This window comes from Phalacrocorax carbo, chromosome 3 (assembly GCF_963921805.1).
Source record: "Phalacrocorax carbo chromosome 3, bPhaCar2.1, whole genome shotgun sequence".
In the NCBI taxonomy this organism is placed as follows: domain Eukaryota; kingdom Metazoa; phylum Chordata; class Aves; order Suliformes; family Phalacrocoracidae; genus Phalacrocorax; species Phalacrocorax carbo.
This window is the reverse complement of record NC_087515.1, coordinates 75,177,607-75,199,638: the sequence shown is the minus strand read 5'-3', so window position 1 is coordinate 75,199,638 and position 22,032 is coordinate 75,177,607. Positions and strand designations below refer to the sequence as shown.

The 22,032-nt window shown below is 39.0% G+C and overlaps 2 protein-coding genes across 2 annotated transcripts in view; one reads left to right on the top strand and one right to left on the bottom strand.

Annotated features, from left to right (window-relative positions):
• Window positions 1–22,032, top strand: part of NT5DC1 (5'-nucleotidase domain containing 1) — a 149,508-nt gene that overhangs the window by 4,361 nt on the left and 123,115 nt on the right. The window contains exons 4-6 of the mRNA XM_064447431.1: window positions 1,304–1,410; window positions 2,774–2,853; window positions 6,483–6,564. Of these exons, the coding sequence (XP_064303501.1) occupies window positions 1,304–1,410; window positions 2,774–2,853; window positions 6,483–6,564 (269 nt within the window). The remainder of the gene's footprint in view (window positions 1–1,303; window positions 1,411–2,773; window positions 2,854–6,482; window positions 6,565–22,032) is intronic.
• Window positions 12,942–20,621, bottom strand: COL10A1 (collagen type X alpha 1 chain). The gene is made up of 2 exons (XM_009509899.2): window positions 20,479–20,621; window positions 12,942–15,055 (listed from the first exon to the last, which is right to left on the bottom strand). Exons 1-2 carry the CDS (start codon window positions 20,615–20,617, stop codon window positions 13,164–13,166), a joined length of 2,031 nt encoding a protein of 676 aa, XP_009508194.2. The 5' UTR covers window positions 20,618–20,621; the 3' UTR covers window positions 12,942–13,163.

Below are 22,032 nucleotides of genomic sequence, written 5' to 3'. Positions count from 1 at the left end.
GCTGCTAGTAAGGAATGGATCATGTTTAAAGAACATCTAAGACTCTGATCTTGAAAGAAAATTCACTTTTTTCAGTGCCTATCAATGTATTCTTTGTCCAGTTCTGCCGAGATCTAGGGTAAGGGTTTTCTTTGATTTGTGGCTAACCTGACTCAGAGTCAGTGCTAATGACTAATGCTAGTGACAAGAGCACTGCTATCTCTGTACCATAGACATTCAAAATTCTGCAGGCTTACAACATATAACTTAAATAGCCTGAGGTAAATTAACCATAGAAACTGACACATTTGCTTTCAGAAGTCTGAGGTTTTTCCTCTTAAAAGCTATATTTTACCTTCAGTTATAATTTCAATGCATCTTTAGTTCCTCTTTCCCTCTTTTTTTATTTTTAAACATAGAAGACTTCTATTTTGAATCAAAACTCTGAAAAGTGTATCTAAAGTATGTCAATCCCAGTCCCATTTCCCCCTTATTTTTTTCCAGAATGAAAATCTGCATAATCTAGTACTCAAGATAGACTCTACTGTTTTTTTTTTCTGATAGTGTGTGTGAGAAGGAGCTTGAAGATGCTAGGGAAAATCAGATCTCATTGAAAGAAAGAGAGAAATACCTATGAGTCTCTGCTGTGTATCCTGAAATTTATTTAGCACCATGAGTTTTGGAGTACTCAATGCAGAATTCAAGACTGGAGGATATACCTCAGTAAAGGGAAGACTGGGAGTGGTACAGGATTACTCCTAGTATTCCCTGCAATTGCTTCAAAACTGGAATCTGCATTCTTTTGGGGCCCAATTTGACAGTCAAGCTAGCTGATTTGTAATATCTAAAAAGGCTTGTGCTTACTTCTGTATTACACAGCTGCGTGCAGGGCTCTAACTAGCACTTTTCCATAGTTCTGCCCTGTGCTCTGCATGTTACCAGGCTTCAGAATGATGTATAGGCTTTCTGCACTGTGTTTTATTGTGCAGAGTGTACATATAGTTCAAGTATAGCACGTGTCCTCACACAATTGAGAACATTCGAGCAATACAGAGTGATTGTGTTAGCAGGTAAGGCACAGTAGCTGTGCCCCCAGCCAACCAAACCTCTGTTTAGTAGGGCTTTTATCGAGGACTGTAATGTATATGATAAAAGCTTAGGTCCTGGAAAACTTTGAAGTTAGAGTTACTTCTGATCAACTTGCATGCCCCTCAGTATTCAGCTGCAATGCATTACTGTGCATTAGGAGTAGTTCGGCTGTTTTCAACCTCTTTTTTTTTTTTTTTCTTTGTTTGTAATATAAATAACTTAATGCATCAAATAGGGCAAGCCATGGTACAAAGAGCATGACATCCGAAGAGATCCTGGAGACATACGGAAGGAGGGAGTGGAAGCATTTTAATACAGTCAGTGGAATGGTTTCACGCTCAGGTAGCTATACCATAGCATGTCCTCTTTGAAATTGCTCTGGCCCAGTCAGTGCCTTATAGTATTTGTTCTTACTACAAATATTTAAAAATACTTGAGCTAAGAATTACTGGAATAGGTAAATGTTCTGCAGGAGAGTTGGGGGTTTTTGTATTTTCAACTTAAATTTAGGTCACTAGTGACGAGACAAATGAGCTGACATTATTGGTGTGTTTTGGTTATAGAGATGGGCACATCATTCCCAATGAAGTAGACCGTGATTGCCAGCCCACCTCGTTTAGGATATATTTAGCAAATCTTAAATTTTTCTTAATTGTTCGGTTGTTACCATCAGTGCTGATACTGGAGGCCTAGGTGTAGGTGCAAAGAACAGAGCGGATCTGGAAACAAAACTTCTGAAATTGAGGTTTCTTGGTTTTAAGATGGGAGTCACTCTGAAGGCACTGTGGCTGGGCTCATGTTCTTGCTCTGTGCTTCCTCTCCGTTTTACTTTGATCTTGGCAATTGCAAGTAATAAACATAAAGTGCTCAGTTAAGTTGCATTGCCCTACGTAATGAAGAGGTTTTCCTTGAGATTTTTCTGACGTAAACTTGTTTGTGATACTTATCCTAAACTGCAGGTAATCATTTGCAGCAGGGTAGAAGAGAAAGGTTTCCTTTGGTCATACAGGAAATGTGTCTTTGTTATTGACTGAAAAGTGCACTTGGACTCACTTAATGTTAATCCCTGTTTTGCCGACTTGTCTCTTAGATCTATTAAAGAACAACACAGACGAGATCATGAATACAAAAAACCCCACTGGTTAAGTCATTTCACCCCTAGGAAAGAGTTGTTGAACATCGCTTTGTTCTGGGGGACATTTGGACCCTCCTGATTTTTGTTTTGGGGATCACATAATAATGTGGGCATGCTTCCCATGGGGCTAAGGCGCTGTCTGTGTGTGTAAAGGACAAGACTCTGTGAGACACCTGTCCAAATGTTTCTGCAACAAATTCTCAAACCTTTTCTACTTGTTTCCACTGTTAGGGAAATAGACATTTTGGAAGAGTTGAGTGATAATCTCCTGGCTCTTAAAACTCATGGTTCTCCCCCATCTCTTCCACCTTAGATTTTAGAACCTTAAAACGTATTTCTACAATCTCAATGTCTTGATATATAGGTGAACAACTCTTAGTTGCCAATTATGATAATCAGAAGTGGGAATAAAGGTTAACAAAGATTGGGAAGCAGATAATGCTTATTACCAGTAAAATCCAGATAGGAGCTTATACTATTATTTAAATGTTTTGGGTTTTTTTTATTTGTGATTAAAGCATACAATAAGCATTAAAAAAAGTAGATTTTTTTATTATTATTTTTTTCCAGCTAAATACTATTTGTATGATAATTATTTTGACCTGCCAGGAGCTCTCTTGTGTGCAAGGGTTGTGGACAGCTTAGATCAGGTAAGAACTGGATTGTTGAAACTAAGTTTTGCATTATCTTTCTCTTCCCCCACTGTGCTTCTTGCATGCATTATTAAATGCATACACATAATGTATTGAACAGCATCAAGGTCTTTAGCCTTTTTTCATGTTTGGAATTTTTCATGTCGGACTTAGCTGTGTATTAAGGTTGTCTCAAGCTAATTGTGAGCTACATGGCATGTTCAAAATAAATGTACTTCCACAAGAGGGCACAAATAATTAGGATGTGAATAGAAATGCACTGTTATGCAGAATATAGTTCTTAAAATCTCCTTTAATTATACTTGATGATGATTGAATTAAATGTAATATGTCTTATTCATAACATGGTTTGCTAATTTGCAAGGTGTTAATGAGTTGAAAGCTTAATTCCATCCTTTTTTTAAACTTGTTTTTGTCTTAAATATATTGAACTGTGTACACTGTTGTAAATATACCTCTAGAATAGTATTTTTTTTAATGTGCTGAACAATAAGTGACATTCTGAAGGCAGAAAATAAAATTGCTTCAAACTTTTTCAGTGATTTTTAGATATATAGAATATCCTAAATCTTACCTTTGAACTTTAATGCTAATTGATTTGGTGGTGTTAAAGAAGGCTTGAATCTTTAACTTGCATGTAGCTGGGGCTAGGAGAGGGTTCTTCTCATACAGTAAGTGTATTGGTGTCAAAGAGTACTGATATAATCTTCTGGCTAAAGGTACCAAAGTGCTGCAGCACTGAAAACTGCGAATACTAAACTTTGTCTGCAGAGTGAAATTCAGAGCTGCAAGATGGGTATCTAGGATCTCTCTGGGTATCTGCTGACTTGATGCTTTAGCCTCCACTCCAAAATAGCATGCTGAATAGATTGCTGCCTAAGTCCAAGTGCTGCGTGAAGAGTTAGCTAAAGCTAGCTTATCAGGAAGCACTGAGGACAGGTACTCCGTAAGACTCTTAATTTTGCACCTGATTAATCTCCTTCCTTTACTGTTCGCAGCTTAGAAACCTCTCTCAGATGTGACACCTGTATTGTATTACTTTATTTTATATTTAGACTCTGCACAAATCACCTATTTATTGAGAGAGAAAGCATGTTATGGCATGTGTGTAATAAGCTTGCACGTTCAGTTACTAGTTCACAAGCTGGAACACTGACCCTGGGTCAGTGCTCTCTTCAGCCACAGAGAATTAAACTGGTGCCGTTTCTCCAGAAAGCTAGCAGAAGTGGGTCATGCATCTACTTTGTCAGCTAGCAGCTCTTGAATATTTCACTGGATGTCGTCCTGGTTTCAACAGGAGGGCCACAGTAATTCCCTAGGATGTTACCATCAACCAGATGAGAAAAATGCAAAGCAAGAGGTGGTAGACCTCTCCAGCACTCATGCCTGCAACATGCTGCATCCTAAGGGTTAGAAACCATGACATTTTCTTCCTCTACATTTCTGAAAGGAAAGGCTTCTGTTTCCTATTCTGGGAGCCTGTTTAGTAAGGGCTATTTTATTATCACTTTCAGAAAACATTCTAGGATCAGGAGTGCTTCCTACTGGAAACAGATGGGAGAACTGCTAGGTTTGGATTCAAAATGGGTTTATACATGAGTTGGATGCTGGGCTGCTCTACGCTGTTAAGAATAAATCTGGTTTTTCTGTGTCCAGAGTCAGAACTCTTATGTATTTTCACACAAAGCAGAGGAGCTTCTTAGTGGTTTGGACCTTCACACTGAAGCTCTGCGCAAAATACTTCTTTTTCTGATACTTCAGCTAATGAAATCACATTTGATAATTACTGCCAAAATCTTGACGGACTTCATGGGCATGCACACAGTTTCCTCTCTGCTTTCTGGGAATCAGTCTGTTTTCTTGTACATCTCGTATGCAATGGCTGTAGATTTGCAACAAATTATTTTGGCAGTTATTTTAGTCTTCTCTGAGGTCATATGTTTTGAAGGAAGCATACCCACTTTTAAACCAGTATCCATCTGTCTTCAAAACAGCACTCTGATGTCAGCTCATTGCAATGATTTATTTTTTTTTTAAAGAAACAAACAAAAGTCCCCAAACCCCAAATAAGGACCGAGTCAGCCATGTGGAGTATGACTGGAGTGGACAGTTGAATCCATCTGTCCCAAGGTTAGTGCTAGCATGCTAGCACAGGCTAGTGCCATGACCACTAGACAGATTGATGCTCCCCAGCATCACCTGAACACAGCTTTGAATAATGACCTTGGTCTGCAGCTCACTGAAATTTGACATATATGAAAGCCTTTCTCACTGTTACTCCTTTTATGTATTTCTGCAGCAGTTTCCTATAGCAATAGATTAAAAAAAAAAAACTTAAAAACCACAGCATTGTATCTTCCCTGCTCTTAACCTGTAGAGCTGGTGGATGATAAGCAGACTATCAGTGCCTGTCGGTTGTGCACAAAAGGCCTTGTGAAATTAAGGAGGGGCTGTTCTTCTGTAAGCCTCTGTGGTAGATTAAGCCTGAAATAGCAGTTTACTTCAGTACATACAAACTACATGTTTTTGTTTGATGTTAAGGGTTTGTTTATTTTTTTTCAGTTTCTGAATGTGTCCCTCTTTAGAAAATGCTTTATGCTTGCAAAATGGCGCAGTGGTCAGGACACAGAGGGCAGTGCTGTGAAATCTGTTAACAGTTGCATTGAAATTTATCCTACTGTAGGTATGGAAAGCCTGTAACAACACTACGTGATACTTTCCATGGTGTACAAACTCAAAGAGACTATACTACAGCAAAGTGGGTAGTAACCTGCTTTGCTGCTGCCTGGTGCCTTGTAACTCCAAGCACCTCTTACAGCTCTGTAATATTGGCTGGCTGCGTAATTGGACCTGTATTTAATTCAGTGCACCTAAAATCTGGAGTTTGAGAGTGCAGTGGGGCTCAGCTGGTTGAGAAACTTTTAATTTCCCTTGGTGAGATGCTGAAAGGGCAGTTGAGGTCAGCTGGAGCTCTTCTGTGCCTGGGCGACTTTCTAGGAATGGCAAGAGACTGTTCGCAGGTGCAGATCACCTTCCCCTGTCTTTCTGCCAGAGCTGGGGTTTGGCAGTCTTTGGAGTACAATGTAATGCAGTGCTGCTCAGCCTCGCTTCTGGATAGGTATTCCATGCAGTGTTTGGGGTGGAGTTGTTGGCAGAAGGGCACGACCTCTAAATTACAGCAAAGAGTTTTGCCGCTTCTGAGGGTGGAAGGTGAAATGAGTACCAGGCTGTAGATAATGTCAGCCTGCTAATTAACTACATTGTTTGCAGTTCTAGGCACTCCTTTTTCCCAGATGTCAGTGGGATTCATTAAGTTGCTGTTCAGTCTAAGGCCTCCTTTTGCTGTAACATTTGAGGGTTCCTCATAAATGTGAATCCTTTCTCCTTTCCCCTTCTTCCCCCAGTCCCAGCATCTTCTGAAGTAAGGAGATAACTTGTCTGCAGTTACCCAAAGTTCACAGTCAAGCTGGGTACTGAATCCTGATCTCCTGAATCCTGCCATCTAAGACTGGTTTAGTCCATTTTCAAAATACTTTTATTAGTGGCATTCCTGTCCCTGTTTCAATATTAAAGCTTGAAATAGCTGATACCTGATGTAATGACTGTGTTCCTTTTGACACTTACAGCATGATGGTCAGAAAAAGTATGACTTCTGGAAGGACATGGTGGCTGCTATCCAGCACAATTATAAAATATCAGCTTTTAAAGGTAAGTGGGTTCACTGAAAACTTATTATGCTAGCTGAAAATATTGCGTGTGCTTGCCAGAACAAATAAAAGTACACTGTCAGTTACTCAACACAGCTTTTATTTTTCAAGCTTACAAATAGTGGTGTAGTAGACACATGTTCATCCTGAAATAGAACATCTTTATCATTACTATTCCTATTTAGTTTAGCTGGAAGCTATTTTTAACATCTTGTGTTACTTCACTGAATTTAGAGGAAAAACAGCTTCTTCCCGTGATTGATATAGTAACATGGACATCCTTGAACTGTATTTTGATTCTATTCCTGTGGTGTTGTACTCCTAAATAAAATCAGAAATGCATTGGGGGAGAAAAAATAAACTAGCAACTAACGTTTGATAATGTTCTTTAGCTCTCTAGTTTTCATTAGAATTCCTCATGTAGTATTGACACAATGGTGAGGAGATTGTTTTCATATTCTTTAAGCCTTTTTAAAAACCAGTTTTGTTATAAATTTACTAGAAATTGCAGAGGATTTTTTTTTTATAATAACCTTCCTTCACCCAAAGCCACCCTTACAATACTGTAATATAATTCAGAGTTGGAAAACATCTTGTATAGCCTTCTACTAAAAACGCTTTTCCTCCTTCACAGACTTAACTTCTGAGTTTCTATTAGGCATATAAAATAATAAGTTAATTAACCTTTATTCTTATCTTGCATGTGCACAATTGAAATTATTTTTAACTTTGGGGTTTGAGTCTTTTTTTTTTTTTTGTAAAAAGATTATATGCAGATCAGTTCAGAATTCTGTATAATTTTGCTGGTAGTATTTTCTGATAGAATTACCTCTGTTAATGCAACATTTATTAGGTACAGGCATAGTTTGGACCTTCTTAAAACTTGCCTTTTGTTCACCAGAGGTGTACTACTTTCTGTATTCCTTTCAAACAATAATATTGTCTGAGAGAGGTTCTAAACAAAAATGAAAGTTGATGTCAGGATGCATATTGTAAAAGTTGGCAAAATATTCCTAGGATGTTTTTATGTTTTTGTTTGTTGTTGCTAGTGTGTTTCCATTGGAGCCTAGGGTGTGATTGGTAGTTAAGAATTCCTCTAGGAACTCACTCGTAAGTGAAATAAACATATCCTTTGTCTTCTGCTGATATTAAACCATTCCTACTCAACTCTAACTACCTGTTAATGCATTTTTCAAATCATCAAACTCCTTTTTTTAAAAAGGTGCAGCTGGATCGTGCAGTGTTTGGCAAAAAGAGTAATTTTTAAAAATGTTCTTTGACAATTAATTAGATCAAACCAGAAATTAAAAGTCTGGTTTTTGAAATCAGAAATAATAGCTTTGTTTTTGTTCTGGTTATTTCTATGAGTGTCTGCATGTGTGTACATTTATGCATATACCTACCTATCCAGTATCTATTTGTGTATGTAGGTATGGAATATGCATACAAACAGATGTGTGATATGACTTAATCCTTTCTAACTGCTACCAGAATTGGTACTTAATTTAATACACAGGAACTACTGTTATAAAAGTCATGAGGCACATGTACAACAGTGTTTAAAATATAAGAAAATTTAATAACTGACAGGCATGAGTTATTTTGGATAAAGCTCTGTAAAATCAGAAGTAAGCCAGTGGAGATTGTGTACACTACTTAAATATTTTAATATATGAAAGCACTATGCTTTGTCATGCATCACTTTGAAAGGCTTTCAAGCAGTCTTATTTTCCTTTTAATAATGTGGTCCAGTGGATAAAGCACTGAACAGGGACTCAGAAGAAACAGAGAATTTCTTCCTGTATCACTTACCTACGGTATTCCCATAGAGTATCTCTTTTTGCTTCAGGTCCCTCTGTGAAATAAGAACAGTACTAATCATCTGTCACAAGTTTGTGCGAAAGATATGTATTTTTTTTTCCCCTCAGCTCCAAGCTTAACATAACTTCCTGAGGAAACTCCTAAACCTGGCTCCAGCCCAACATCTGCATACCGGGAAGCCTCACTGTCTTTCTTAGTCCACAGCCTGGCCTAAAAACCACAGCCTCTTGACTTAACTCCTTGCCCTCGATGCCTTGTAGAGGGTTTAACCCTTCAGGGAAAAGCAGTACTCATTAACAGTTAGTCAAGGTAAACTTTCTAAAGCAAACTTAAGTGGTCAGTCAAGGAGACGCAAAGTTCCCGAGTCGAAATGGCGTCTTAGTGGTGCCATTGTCAGTGACGGAGCAGAACGACTGACCATTTTATTTTTTGAAATCCATAAGTGTTTGCAAGTCACTTTCGTTTGTTGTCAGTATGCCCTTGTTTCTCTGTGTCCCTTCTCTTTTTCACATGATTTCTTTGATCATGATCAGGTGTCTGGTAGATTTTGCTTTTCATTGTCTTAGCTATGGTAATTGCCTTAGGTAATTGCCCAATGATTTTTTTTTTGGATGGTTCCTTCAGATAGCCATGATTGTCCTGACTCAGCTTAATGAAGGGTGTTAACCCACTCTTCTGCTTGTAAAGAAGTGAAGAACTGAGGCTTGCAGAGGGAGAGAAAGAGGGTTCCAAACTACTCTTGTGTTATTCCGATCTTCCTTTCTGAAGAATGACAAAAAGTGGGGGGAATCTATTAAACAATACTATCAGAAAAGCATGATGTCAGATAGCAATGAAGACAGATAATAATATTTTAAAAATAGTAATTTCTTACCTAATAATACCTGCAAGAATGCCCTCTGCAATTGATATCCATGTTGAGCATTAAATTACTTGACTAAACCTTTTTGTAAATCTTTATTACTGGAGTATTTTGCAGCATTAAGGTGATGAACATTAGTTTGTACGTGTTTCACTTGGTTTATGTTCTACATACATTAGTAAAGAGCAATTTTAAAAGAAATAGCATGTGGCAATGTATTTTACACTGTATATAAATATGTGGACAAAGGTCCACAACACATTATGAAAACGAAGTTTGATCTTTAGAGGAGTAGTAAGGGCTTTAAGTACTGTATAATTATTTTCACATGAAAAATATCAGGTTTGGTGATTATTTTTTTTTGGACAGAAAAGTCAATTGCTTTTGTAGGAGGAAGTTGGCTGATATAACTTCTTAAAGCAGAATTTGTAAAATGTCTTATCTTAAAGGCCACGTTCTCTCTGTCTTCCGTGATTGTCTTTCCCTGTCATTTCCCTGAGACTTCTTAAAACTACAGCATCTGGTTATACAGTGAAAATTATGTAATATTTTCAATTAGTTCATAAGATTATATTTCATTTTGGAAATAAAAAGATTGTGGCTAATATGGCAACAGAGACTTCATAAATTGCCCATAAACAAGTTTGATGGGATGTGCTCTCAGTTTTCAAGGATGCATCTGAGAAATTTGTCAGTGACCACCTTTAACAAAAAGGAAAATCATCAGAGAAAGAAAGTGCTAGACTTAAACCTGTTTTTTAGTAACTTGTATGTTGTCTTTTATGATTGATCTGAAGTGGCATGCTGTTGTATGGGAAGTGTTACTTCGGGGAGGAAAACCTTGGATCTTTCTAAACTACTGCATTCTCTCCCCAAAAACATACATGCACGTGCACAAACATGTAAGCACACACAGAGGTTTTTGATTGCAAGTTTATATTATTACCCTCTTGTCTTGGCAGAAGACAGTGGATATAGACTTCTGCGACATGTGCATTACATCCTTTATATGCGACTTCAAATAGAACAAACAAAAAGCAAAGGTGCTTTTTTGACCAAAAGTAAAGAATCCTCAAAAAATTCTGCAAAATGTTACAAGTTCCTAATGTTCATGTAGTCCAGTGATGAGAAATCATTATTTGTCTTAACCATCAAAATGGCAACAAAGATAGAAGCAAACAAATTCATTGCACTTCTCTGCTGTGCTTTCCAGCTAAATACAGAAGGGATTATTTGGGTGCTTTCTGTGTTTGAATGCTTAAGAACTACTAAAATTTGTCTCAAATCTTTCTGAAGCCTTTGGAAGTGAGTTTTAGTACTATTATATGCCCTTATATACTTTCATTTTAATATCATATTGGATTTTCTTTCCTCTAATACCCATGATGCAGAAAAGATGTGGTTGCTCGAGGAGGTTTATCTTTAGGTAGATTGCTGGTCTTCATGTAGAGAAAATTAAAAAAAAATAAAAATAAAAACTCGAGAGAGCTTCTCAAGCTTCCCTCTATATTGAGAATCCAAAGCTAAAATCAAGGTAGCAGTTGTGCTTGTGCCTCATTGTGGTGTGTAATCTCTAGCTTTTCAGTGTGAAGAGATGCTTCTTAATGTCTGAACAATTCTGAAAAGTCTTGAAAAAGATGTGCCTGACATACTAAGCTGTAAACTTATTTGGAGTCCTCTGTGCTCATTTGAGGAATAAAGACGTTAAAGGACAAAACCTGATTTAAAGTGGATGGACAATAAGAATTGGTGAACCGTGCTCCTAAGAATACTGCCTAGGCCCAGTTTCTTGCGCAGAGACTAGTTGACTGGTATCACAGGACAGTAGTGTACTGCTGAGTACCAAGCATCTCCAACAATTTTCAACGTGCTTTGGATACGTTTCAGATGTAAAGCAATTAACCAGAAACCTTACAACTACTGAGCAATGCTTTTCCAGCTCCAGTACCCAGTCCCTCTATTTGTTTCTGAAACAAAAGTGCCAGACTGGGTGAATGAATTGGCAGCAACACATCCTATGTTTAAATACTGGAAAGTGTTGTTAACTAATGCAAGTGACTGCATAGGAAAACATTTCTAGTGCAAAAGCAATGTAATTCCTGGGTGATCTGTAATTAATATTTGGCCTAAAACAGGAAGGTAGGAAAGGTGCGATAGACAATTCAGACTCAAGTGTCCTGAGTTTTCTTTTGGCTTGAGAGAAAAGCATCACAGGATTGCTACTTATTGTGTTACTGTCAGCTATATTTGTGTGCAATGTTTATAATAGTAGTACTAATTTGCTTGCCTAGGTCTACTTGGCTGCTAAAATAAGCAGATCTCATGTTACACTCTCCACTTAAGCACTTATTATTTTACTAAAGTATAGCTGAAGCCACAGGCTTCCTTATCCAGCAGCACTTAAGTGAAGAAAAAACAATTCTGCAAAGTTACTTTCCTGGTAGTTCTTCACAGATTACAAAACATTATATAGTTTTGCTAATGATAGATCAACCCAAAGATGTTCTCACCTTTTTTTATTAATCCCAATATATTTATTACCAACTACTTTGGAATTGCTGATTTCAAATGTATACAATATAACGAGCCGCAGGTTATGCTTTCCTGAAGAAATGGTGATATCACAAAACTTTTAAACATAAGCCTACGTACTTTTAGTTCAAGTGATTAAAAACTTCTGCTTAAAAAAACTAAGCTAAAAATAATAGTTCAAGAGTTGATAAGGGTTTGATGTATATGATACTTTTAAAGCACATGAATGGTAACTGTAATTGGAAGAACTGTGTGATCAAACTACTAAGGTTTAATGATTTGTAAGCCCTAATTTTACTAAGGTAGATTACTTTATACCATTAACTTTTCATAGTGCCATAACAGATTAATGTAATATCTGATGTTTGTGAGACATGAATGTATGTAGGTATGGCAAATATGATTATGTCTACTGACTGATTACTGTCATCATCTGATACATTTACCATTTCAGTAAAACGCAGTCCCAAAAGTACTGCGTTTTAAAGGCATGAACTGTTTAGGGAAAAACAGTGCAAAGATTGTCTCCAGTTTTGGGGTGGAAAAGCTGTTGTGATTTTTGTGAGTGTCTGCATGCTTGTGAAGATACGCTCTTCTGGATTTGATGGTAGTTTTTTTACTGTACTCTGAACATTGCAGTTCTATAGAATGTTAGGAGCTTAAAAATATTGAACTGGCTTGTTGCTGTAGACTACAAAATGTGCATTGAAGAAAGCTGAGTGGATTTCTAGGCTTCAAATCTGGTTGCTTTTTTATATTTTGAAAGTTTTAGATCTTCAGTAACAGGTAATAATTTGGAAATCTACCTTTCTGCAAGATAGTTATTCGTTAATAAGAAAAGTGGAACAAAATCAAAACCGACATGGTATGCACTATATTAGAGTTCTGTTTTCTTGACTCCTGTTTGATAGCTTAAAGGTGAAGCTGACAGATAACAGACTAATGTTACTGAAGTACATTATCTGTCTGTTGTGATGAGCATGCTGTATCATACCTTCAGTTAATTCAAGTATAGTGAAGTATGATCAAGAGTCCTGGAATGGCTACTTTATGTGTTATGAGAAGTGATAGTTAGAAATTCTGACTTTCCTTTTTTATATTAAAAAGAATAATAAAGAGAGACTGGTGCATTATATTAATCCATAACATTTTAATGTTGCATTCAGTTGGACGATTGATCATCATTTGAAATTTCTTACGACAATTCTCTAAAAACATACAGTATTATACTACTGGGTTTGAACCAATCTCTTCCACCTTCTCACTCTCTCCTCCATTTCTGTTGTAAAACTGAAGTTGCATGACCTGCTAGTGATGAATCAGACTGGTGCCCCGTTAAAATGGCCTGAAGGAGGGAGTGCCAGGACAGTGTAAGTGGGATGTTGTTAGATATGAGCAAATAGGAAACCTGAGAAAGAAGAGTGAACATAGTCAGAGGAATAGAGACCATTAGATTCTGAATTGGGCAGTTGGAGCCATACTTGATCGTTCTCCATTAGATCAATGACAGCACTGCCAGAAGCCTGGTCAAGGTATCCTTTCTTGTACTCATCATAAGTGTACATGAGTGGGGAACCATTTTTGTAGAGTGCAACCCAAACATTTGTTCCTTTTGCGTGTACGTGGTAGGAGAAATAGTACAGTCCAGGGACCCTGCAAGTGAAGATTCCTGTTCTGGGGTCATAGTGTTGCTGCCTATTGTACAAGATTTTATCAAATTTGATGGGGACTGTTGCCCCAGGGTAGGCTTTTGAGAGGATGACGCTGAAAGCAGACACTGGCATCCCTGTAAGAGCTTGATTTACACCTTTCATGAAAGACATTCCTGATAGCTCCCGAGACTCTCCTGCTTTAACATAGCGTTCGGGCATCTGTGGGATTACGGCTTGGCCAGGGGGACCAGGAGGACCTGGGGGGCCTGGCAATCCAGGCTCTCCGTTGTTACCTTTAGGCCCGGGGGGTCCAGGTGGTCCCATGGGTCCACTTAAGCCTTTTGTAGAAATACCTGCTGGGCCTGGCAGTCCTGGTGCTCCTGGCTCGCCTTTCGCACCAGGGGCTCCCGGCAGGCCAGGGGGGCCAATGGGGCCTCTGGTCCCAGGTATTCCTGAAGGCCCTCTGGGGCCTGGCTCTCCGTTGATCCCTGGCACTCCCTTAATTCCCTGTGGACCCATCGGACCAGGCAAGCCAGGTAGCCCAGCATGGCCAGTGTCGCCTTTTGGACCTGGGAAGCCTGGGTGGCCCTTAGGACCAGCAAGGCCCTGCTCGCCTGGGTATCCTGGCTTTCCCTCTAATCCTGGCAGACCTCGTTCACCCTTGGCTCCTGGGAATCCCGGGGGGCCTGCAGGGCCCACGTCGCCTTTGGGTCCAGGTAGACCGTTCTCACCGGGCAAGCCTTTGAGTCCCTGAGGGCCCATGTTCCCTGGAGGCCCGGCAGGCCCTGGTTCTCCTGGCACACCCGATGGGCCTTGGTCTCCCTTAGGTCCTGGGAGGCCAGGAGGACCTTCAGGTCCTCTGTGTCCCTTCATCCCTGGCAATCCTGGCTTTCCGAATCCTGGAAGACCTGGGGATCCAGGCAAGCCTGCCGGTCCGGGGTGTCCCTTGGCTCCGGGGATGCCTGCTGCTCCTGGTGGTCCCATCGGCCCAGGCTTGCCAACACCGGCTTCTCCAGGTTCTCCTGGGGGACCCTGGGGACCTGGGATACCAGCTGCTCCGGGTGTGCCTGGCAGACCTCTGTCACCTTTCACACCTGGCTGACCTGGGAGACCGTTTTCACCAGGCTTCCCTACCCCAGCAGGACCGGGTAGGCCCCGGGGCCCCTGCGGGCCGGGAAGACCCCTGTTACCTGGGCGGCCTGGAACACCGAATCCATTTTCTCCCTTTTGTCCATTTATACCAGGGATACCTGGCTCTCCCTTCTCGCCGGGGAGGCCCCTTGGCCCTTGGGCTCCCGGAGGGCCTTGTGGTCCTGGCTTGCCAGGAACAGACAGTCCTGCAGGGCCCGGAATGCCGGGGGGTCCTTGTGGCCCTCTCGCACCTGGGAGCCCAGCAGGTCCAGCTTCTCCTTTCTCACCATTTAGTCCTCTGTCTCCTGGCTTTCCTGGTAGACCTGGCATTCCTGGCTTTCCAACTGCAGAGAATCCAGGTGGTCCTGGGGGACCTGGGGGACCTTGGGGACCCGGACTTCCAAACCCTGGCTTTCCTGCAGGACCTGGTTGTCCTCTTGGTCCAATAGGGCCTGGAGGACCAGGGGGTCCTTGTTCACCCCTGATCTGCACACCTGTGAGAGAGACAAAACCAGGTAAACCAGGGCAGCCATGACAGATTTGCAGGCTTGTAGCATGGTGGTGAAATGTGTGAAGGGTTAACTTAATCTGAACCTCACAGAAGTCAAGTTTCTAATACTGTGTTTGGTCACTGAGAACCTGATGTTCATGGCAAGTGTCTCAGGGCTCGTTATATATACATTAACAAGTGCAAGTCTGCTGGGGTTGTGTTGTGAGCTCCAAGGCATCTAGAAATTTTTTTGGCTTCAGTACATTTAGGGTCATCAGAGAGCTTAAAAGATGCTGTGTAAGTAGATGCAGACTACTAAGGAAGAAGAAAACCAGGTGACTGATTTGGCAAGTTATCAGATTTGCATCTTGGTGATGAATGAAGCCAGAGGAAGCTTCCTATGCACGTGTAGCTGCTTTTCAGAAACTACTTGGTTCTACATTTAAGTAGTGAGAGTTCTGTCCTTTCCCCATCTCACACTTTCAAAAGTGGGCCATGGCTCCAGTTTTTTTTGTGACTGTATGTTACTTTTTCAAATACTGTCTTAAAGATTTTTGTTTGGCATAAAAATTTCACACAGTGGCAAGGTCACAAATGATAATTCATCTCACTGCAGTCAGAATTCTGCCATTGGTTTTTTTTAATAATACTTCATTTTCTTAGTTATCAAAACAGCAGGTGGAGCTACTTAACCAAATGTCACAGATAGAGGAATAAACAAGCTCACTGCTTAGTGTTCCGTGCACTTTGGGGGAGCTTGCAGCTTCCTGTTGGAAGTAGGATGCTGATTTGTAGGACGTTACAGACAAGATTAACATGGATATTGTGAGACCGCTTCAGTAGTTTGCAGCAGCTGGCAGCATTATTGAATGAAATACCACACCTATGGTGAATGTTAATTTAAGATGTCATGTTAAAAATTAAAACTGAGGGATATAGGAAGAGCCTGGATTCAGGTTGTTTTTTTATATAATGGCAACATATTCTGTTTGCTTATTTAGAAAAAATTGATAAAATCAATAATTGGATCAGCTAAAGTTTGCATTTCAGTCTCTTACAAAAAGAGCAGTGTGTGTATTTATGTATATATATGAATGAAAGTTTATGCAATATCTGTTCTACTGTCTCTTAGATAATAAATTGATTTTTTCCAACCTGTGATTAGTTTTGATGAACGAAAACTGACATGGAGGAAGAAAACTAACTCTTGTACATATTGTGTTATGAAAACAGAGATATGTATATGAAATGAATTTGATTTTGGTTTGATACTGCATCTGCAAGGTTGCCTTCTTCCTATATTGCTAAGGAAATTGTTCTTATCTACTAAGTGTAGAGAGTGCATTTTCATTTTTGCTGGTGCATAAAATCAGCACAAATGCATATAACCTTATTTTGCACACCTTCCTACCTCATCCTCCTTAAGACAATGAAAGGGAAGGTGGTTGTTAAAATCCTACACATAGGAAGAAAGCAATGTCTGTGGTTTATTGAGAAACTGAAAATGCAAACGCTTATCCTTCTCAGCTGCAAAGGATATTGTGGAATCTGTGAGTACCAGTGATGAGACTTTGGTCTCTTACTGAAACTGTTGGATTTCTTATTACTGAACTCCCAGATTCAGTAGGGTGCACAAGTTGGTTTTCTTTTTACATAGGTGGCAGAAGGTATGGCAAATTTTAAGAACTACGTTGTATGAAAAATAATTTGGAAAAGGCTTAAACCTGTCAGAATTAACATTTACTCTGCAGCAGAAATGGCATGTAAATGTTCTTTACACATTACACGTTTTCTCTTCACAGCAGATAAGATTGCTGCCATCAGAGAAAACAGCTTACTCAACTGGAGGACTCAGAATTTATTCCATAGGCTCTATCTATGGATAGAACTTCAGAAACTATCTGTTCACATCAGAGAACACAGGCAGGTCAGATCAAAGCCTCAATGCAAATACCTAAACAGGTTCCTGAGCTAATGCTGTTTCAGTTGTGAAGCATTAAGGGAAAAAATACAAATAGGTTTTTTACATCAACTGCACTGAATCCAAAACCTAGTATTTATGTGGGTACTTTGGCAGAAGACAACAGTGACCCCAGCCAGGTCCGCTTTTTCACAACCATAGCTCAAGGAACTATGTCCAAGCCTACCAAGTGTGTTTTGTTCTTTGGCAGTCTGAGTGAGTTTAATTCCTGTGGGGAGGCAACATCCATTTTATTCAGCTGTATTTAAGTAACATGCAGTTATTGCCATTGATCTCATTTTCTTTTTCATGGCAAATTTCATCAAAATTCAGCTTCAGAGTGCTTCTCTCGCTTTTTACCATGTTTTAGATGCACCTTCATATCAGTCCTAGGTTTCACGAAGTGGTGGGTGCTGCCTTTTTGCATAAGATGCTAAAGGCTTTGTCAGTGTTCATGTTGTTATAGAGGTTTTCTGTGAGGAGCTATATTGTTTCAAAGTTGTGCTGCTTTTAGATTCATATGACTGGTAATTGTGCTGTATAGAGACAACGGTAAGTCCTCAGAGGAAAGGACAGCTGTATACGTTAATGAAGTAGGATTTTTACAGGGAAAACTGAAGTAGTGGTTGGCTACTCTTTTATAGGTCTTGGCACATATCTTGATGCCAAGTTGGGTTATGTTCTCTGAGTGCAGTCAAACCCTATATATGTATTGAATTAAGTATGAAGACTGTAGCATAACCTGCAATAATGGCTTATCTAAGCATTGCTGAACAGTCTTAATTCAATGATTATTCTCAACTAGGACTTTTTGAAGATTTCAAGTCAGAGCTACTGGTTTAAAGACTAAGTCCTGGTATAGTTAAAAAATGGTAACACTAAATACACACAGAAGAGGAAAGTACATTCTGACTGGAGAGCTGTCAAGAACAAGATTTTTGAAACTGTTAAAACAGTTTCACCAAATTAAATGAAGCTTTAATAGGGTGTGATTGCTAACAGAAGTTGTATGATCTGTTACATGTTGTTCTGAGTCACCAATTTTGACCTAGACTGAAATTTTAGTTCCAGGCTGCTTTTTGACAAAGCTGTACAAAAGAAAAAGAGAATTAATTGGTAACTAAATCTCTAGAAGCCAATGTTTGGTGACAAAATAGGAAAAGTAAGCTATGATGAAAAGTTTGTCATAAGGTACTTGAGCTACTTGCATATGGAAGAACTCACTGGACAATAGTTAGATTAATTTGGTCTGTAATCTCCTGCTTTATTCTTCCATGATCGTTTCAGACTAGAAATTATTATGTCTAACAGTCTGCCCTCTTTAAACTCTTCTAAAAAAATCTATAAGATGCTTGTTTTCCAGTCCTCGGTTTTGATGCTTGTTCCCCAAATGAAGATCTGTCAATCAATTTTGAGTGACTGGACTCTCACGTCTGTAAAACTGTAGGCTGTTCCTGCTTTTGAGGTCTTGTATATAGTCTTTGTTACCTTTCCTAAATAGACAGCATTGTACACTTCTCACATGTTTATGTAATCCCTCTAATTCTAAATATGAAGTTTCATGTGGTTTAGATTCTGTGTTAGTATATGAAGCAAAAACGTAGGACAATTCATTTCTCCCTTTCACCCCGTTTCCTGTCTACTCTGCTCCTTCCTTTTTCTTAGTTGCTGCTGGTTGCCCCCTTTCCAAATGTTTTCTGTAGAAGGAGGGAGGGGGAACAGTGCAAGAGAAGTGAAGTATGGTAGAGGATAATAAAGCAAATATTGTACTTCACTTTAATACAAATATTTTAATATAAATATAATTATAAATAAAAATTATTCTGAATAAAGTAATGGAAAAACACTATGAAAAGTTAATGAGGGGAGAGGGAGGAAATGCAACTCTAACCCAGTGGGAATTCCAGTTAGTAAGTCCTCAGACTAGCTGTTCATGTACATGTACCTAAAGTCAATCTGAGAGTGCTGGTAGGGTAGGATTCCAGAAAGTCCTGTGCTGAAGGCAAGGGGTGAAACTATGGCAGTATTTTGGTACATCCCAGAAGAACGTTTTGGAGGGTAAGTTTCCCAGCCATGCCGCTTTCACTTGGTTCTTACTGCAGAGCATTCTTGGAGCACTTGGGCTGGAGCTGGTTGAGGTGGGACCAGGGCTGCATCTTTGGACTCAATGTGTGCTGCTCGTGAGCATCTAGTCCATAGGATCAGACTAGAGCTATTCTGAAATTAAACCTCCTAAATGAAGTTAATGTGGATGCTGTGTCTGGAGCAGCAACTATTCTGCTTTCCAGATCTGCTGCTGTTGTGCTACCCTATTTTCTAATGCAGATACCTAAAACCCTAAAATGCATTTTTCTGGTGAAGAGAAGTTTACTTGCAAATACTATTTTCTGAGTCCCTCATTCGACTTCCTTATTTCTGCCAAAGTATGGTTATTACAACTAAAAGTAGATGGGATACATCAAAAGTGACAGCTATGCTGAATAGCCAGTTGATGTCTGAAAGAAAATAAGGTTGTTCTTGCATGGGGGGGAGGGAAGGGATGTTAGCAAGGGAAATTCAGTTATCTTAATGTTTATGATGATAACTTTGAAGAGAGGTTACTGATTATCCTTTGGGGGACAATTCATCAAATAAAACCAGCACCTTGGAAGTCAGAGGTTTTGATTTCAAGTTTTTAAAAAAGTTTTAGCCTAAGCATGGTAAAATAAAGCAGAACTCATAGTTTCAAACCCTAAGCATAGCCACCTATTTGACTTATACAGACAGAGAGAATACCCAGAAATAAGATGTCACAATATGTAGCATTGCAATTATATATTGCCTATGCAATAAGTCCGACTTATGAAATGAAGAGAACTTTTCATAGTAAAGCTAGAATTGTTATATTTCTGTGAAATTCATCTGATAATTAAACTATAAGCTTATATCACTCATGAAAAAAACTATGTAGCTGTTTTTCATTTTTATGACTATCAATTTATTTTGCCTTTATAGACTTTAAACAGGTCTTCATTTGGCCATATGTATCGTATATCTTTAAATTCACATCTAAGGTCTGTTTTGAGTAAAGATAACGTGACAGAATATGTAAAAGTTCTTTCTGTGTATTGTAAATGACAGGTTTATTGTTAGAAACCCCAGTGCTGAATCAATAAATTAGAGAATAATTACCATATTGTACATAATTATGCACACAATCATGTTATATTATTCCCATTACTGAAGATCAGATCCGTATCTGTGATTCTGTTTCTGCTATATGTGCCTTTAGTGATTGCATAAAAAAATTTGTCTGTGACAAGTGTACATCTTTGTGACTAGGAGGCAACTGCCAGAGCCACTGCCAGCTCTTTCTGCAGTGATGTCGTTATTAAAATAAACCTAAACTGCTAGTGAAAGTTGAATACCAATAGTATAAACAAATTATTTTTGTTCATGTATTAACTCAGAAAAAATAGCAAACTTACCTTGACTCTTTACATTGAATGGTAGAAAATGTGGCCCCTTGATGCTGGATTGTTTCTGATACCGCTCAGAAAAATATCCATCACTACCATGGACAATGTTTAGACCAAACAGCAGCAGTAAGGATATTTGTAAATGCATGTTTCCAAATCTGTTCTGTGTAAGAAAGGGGAGAAAGTTTGTTATAAAGAAAAACTGTTCAGTTCTGTTTCCTGTGTACGAATAAATGAGTTTTCTTGAAGTATTGCTATGAAAATTAACATTATTTTGTGCTTACTTCCTCCTGCTTTCACTAGTTGTGAAAAATCTTCTAAGAAAAAGAGAATCAGTATTGATATCACTTTGAATGGCTGAGCTCTTGTGTAGAGAGCTTAGAGGCAATAGTCTCACTCTTAGGAAAAGAATAATTTTAAATGTATGCCAGACTATTTAAAACCACTGTCTTCAGAAACAGTGATTATTTTCCTAGTTGCATTAGAGCTCCAAAAGCAAGTTCAGGCATTGCATATATCAAAATTCCTGAAATGAAGAAAAAGGTTTCAGTGGAAATACATAGATACTTCACCACAACCCTATTGCCTCCATCTAATGCTATAGCAAATGAAGCATGAAGTCCTGGCTCCATCAGCATCAGTGGCAAAAATCTCACATTGCCTTGCTTGAAACAGGCTTTTCTCTGTAGCCTTTGAAAAAGCCCCAGTAGCAGTAAGGATTCCCTTAAATATCAACCCCCTTCCCTCCCCAGCCAGAAAACATGTATCCTGTAGAAGTTACCTTCAGAACCAAATAGAATGAAGCGAAATCATAACATACCAGAATGTTGTGGAGCTCCAATGCAGAGTAGTAGAGCAGTGAATCCTCCTCTATTGAGGAGTTGTTCTGCCACTGGTAAGTGAGCAGAAGTTGATGATTTCAGGTGTCACCCTTGAGTATTTATATGATTTTGCCCCTAGCTGGGTGACTGCTGAGCATAACTCCTCCCCCCAAATCAGTAAGCAGTAATTATCTGTGTGTATATGTGTGTTTTTTAGGGGTGGGGGAAGCTATTTTGGGCAGTCATCCTAGATCCTGTTAAGTTTTTTTTTTTGTTCGGTGTTTGTTTTTTTTCTTCTTTCCTTGGATTTCTTATTGTTGATGAAATTGTATTGCTCATAGCTTGCATTTTCTAAAATTTTACAGCCCCTCTGTTTTTAGAACTGAGAAAGGTAACACTGGAAAAAATCATGAACTTGTAAGTAAGGTTGGTAGTTCTAAGTGCTTCATTTGGATTTCTCTGTAAATGGTTTATGGAAAGAAATATACATTTTGAACTTTTCAGGAGTAATCCCACTGAATTCTATAGAGACTACTTGTGTGAGTAGTTGTTCATTGGGATTTGAGTGGAGAACTTAAAATCAATTAAGATGTGAATAAGGGAGTTGAGTGAGAAGCTGAAGATTAGTTTTAAACTGTTACTGTTTTAGGAGGTTGTTATCTTCACATTATATTTCTAGACTTCTGTTTTGATGCTGGAGGTGCAGTATTATGTATATGATGTATTCTGCAAGTAATATTCC

Excerpts from the sequence above, each read along its gene's own strand:
- COL10A1 (XM_009509899.2), bottom strand. The coding sequence starts at position 20,617 with ATGCATTTACAAATATCCTTACTGCTGCTGTTTGGTCTAAACATTGTC. Across the intron at positions 15,056-20,478 it reads ATTCAATGTAAAGAGTCAAG|GTGTGCAGATCAGGGGTGAA; the intron begins GTAAGTTTGCTA and ends TCTCTCTCACAG.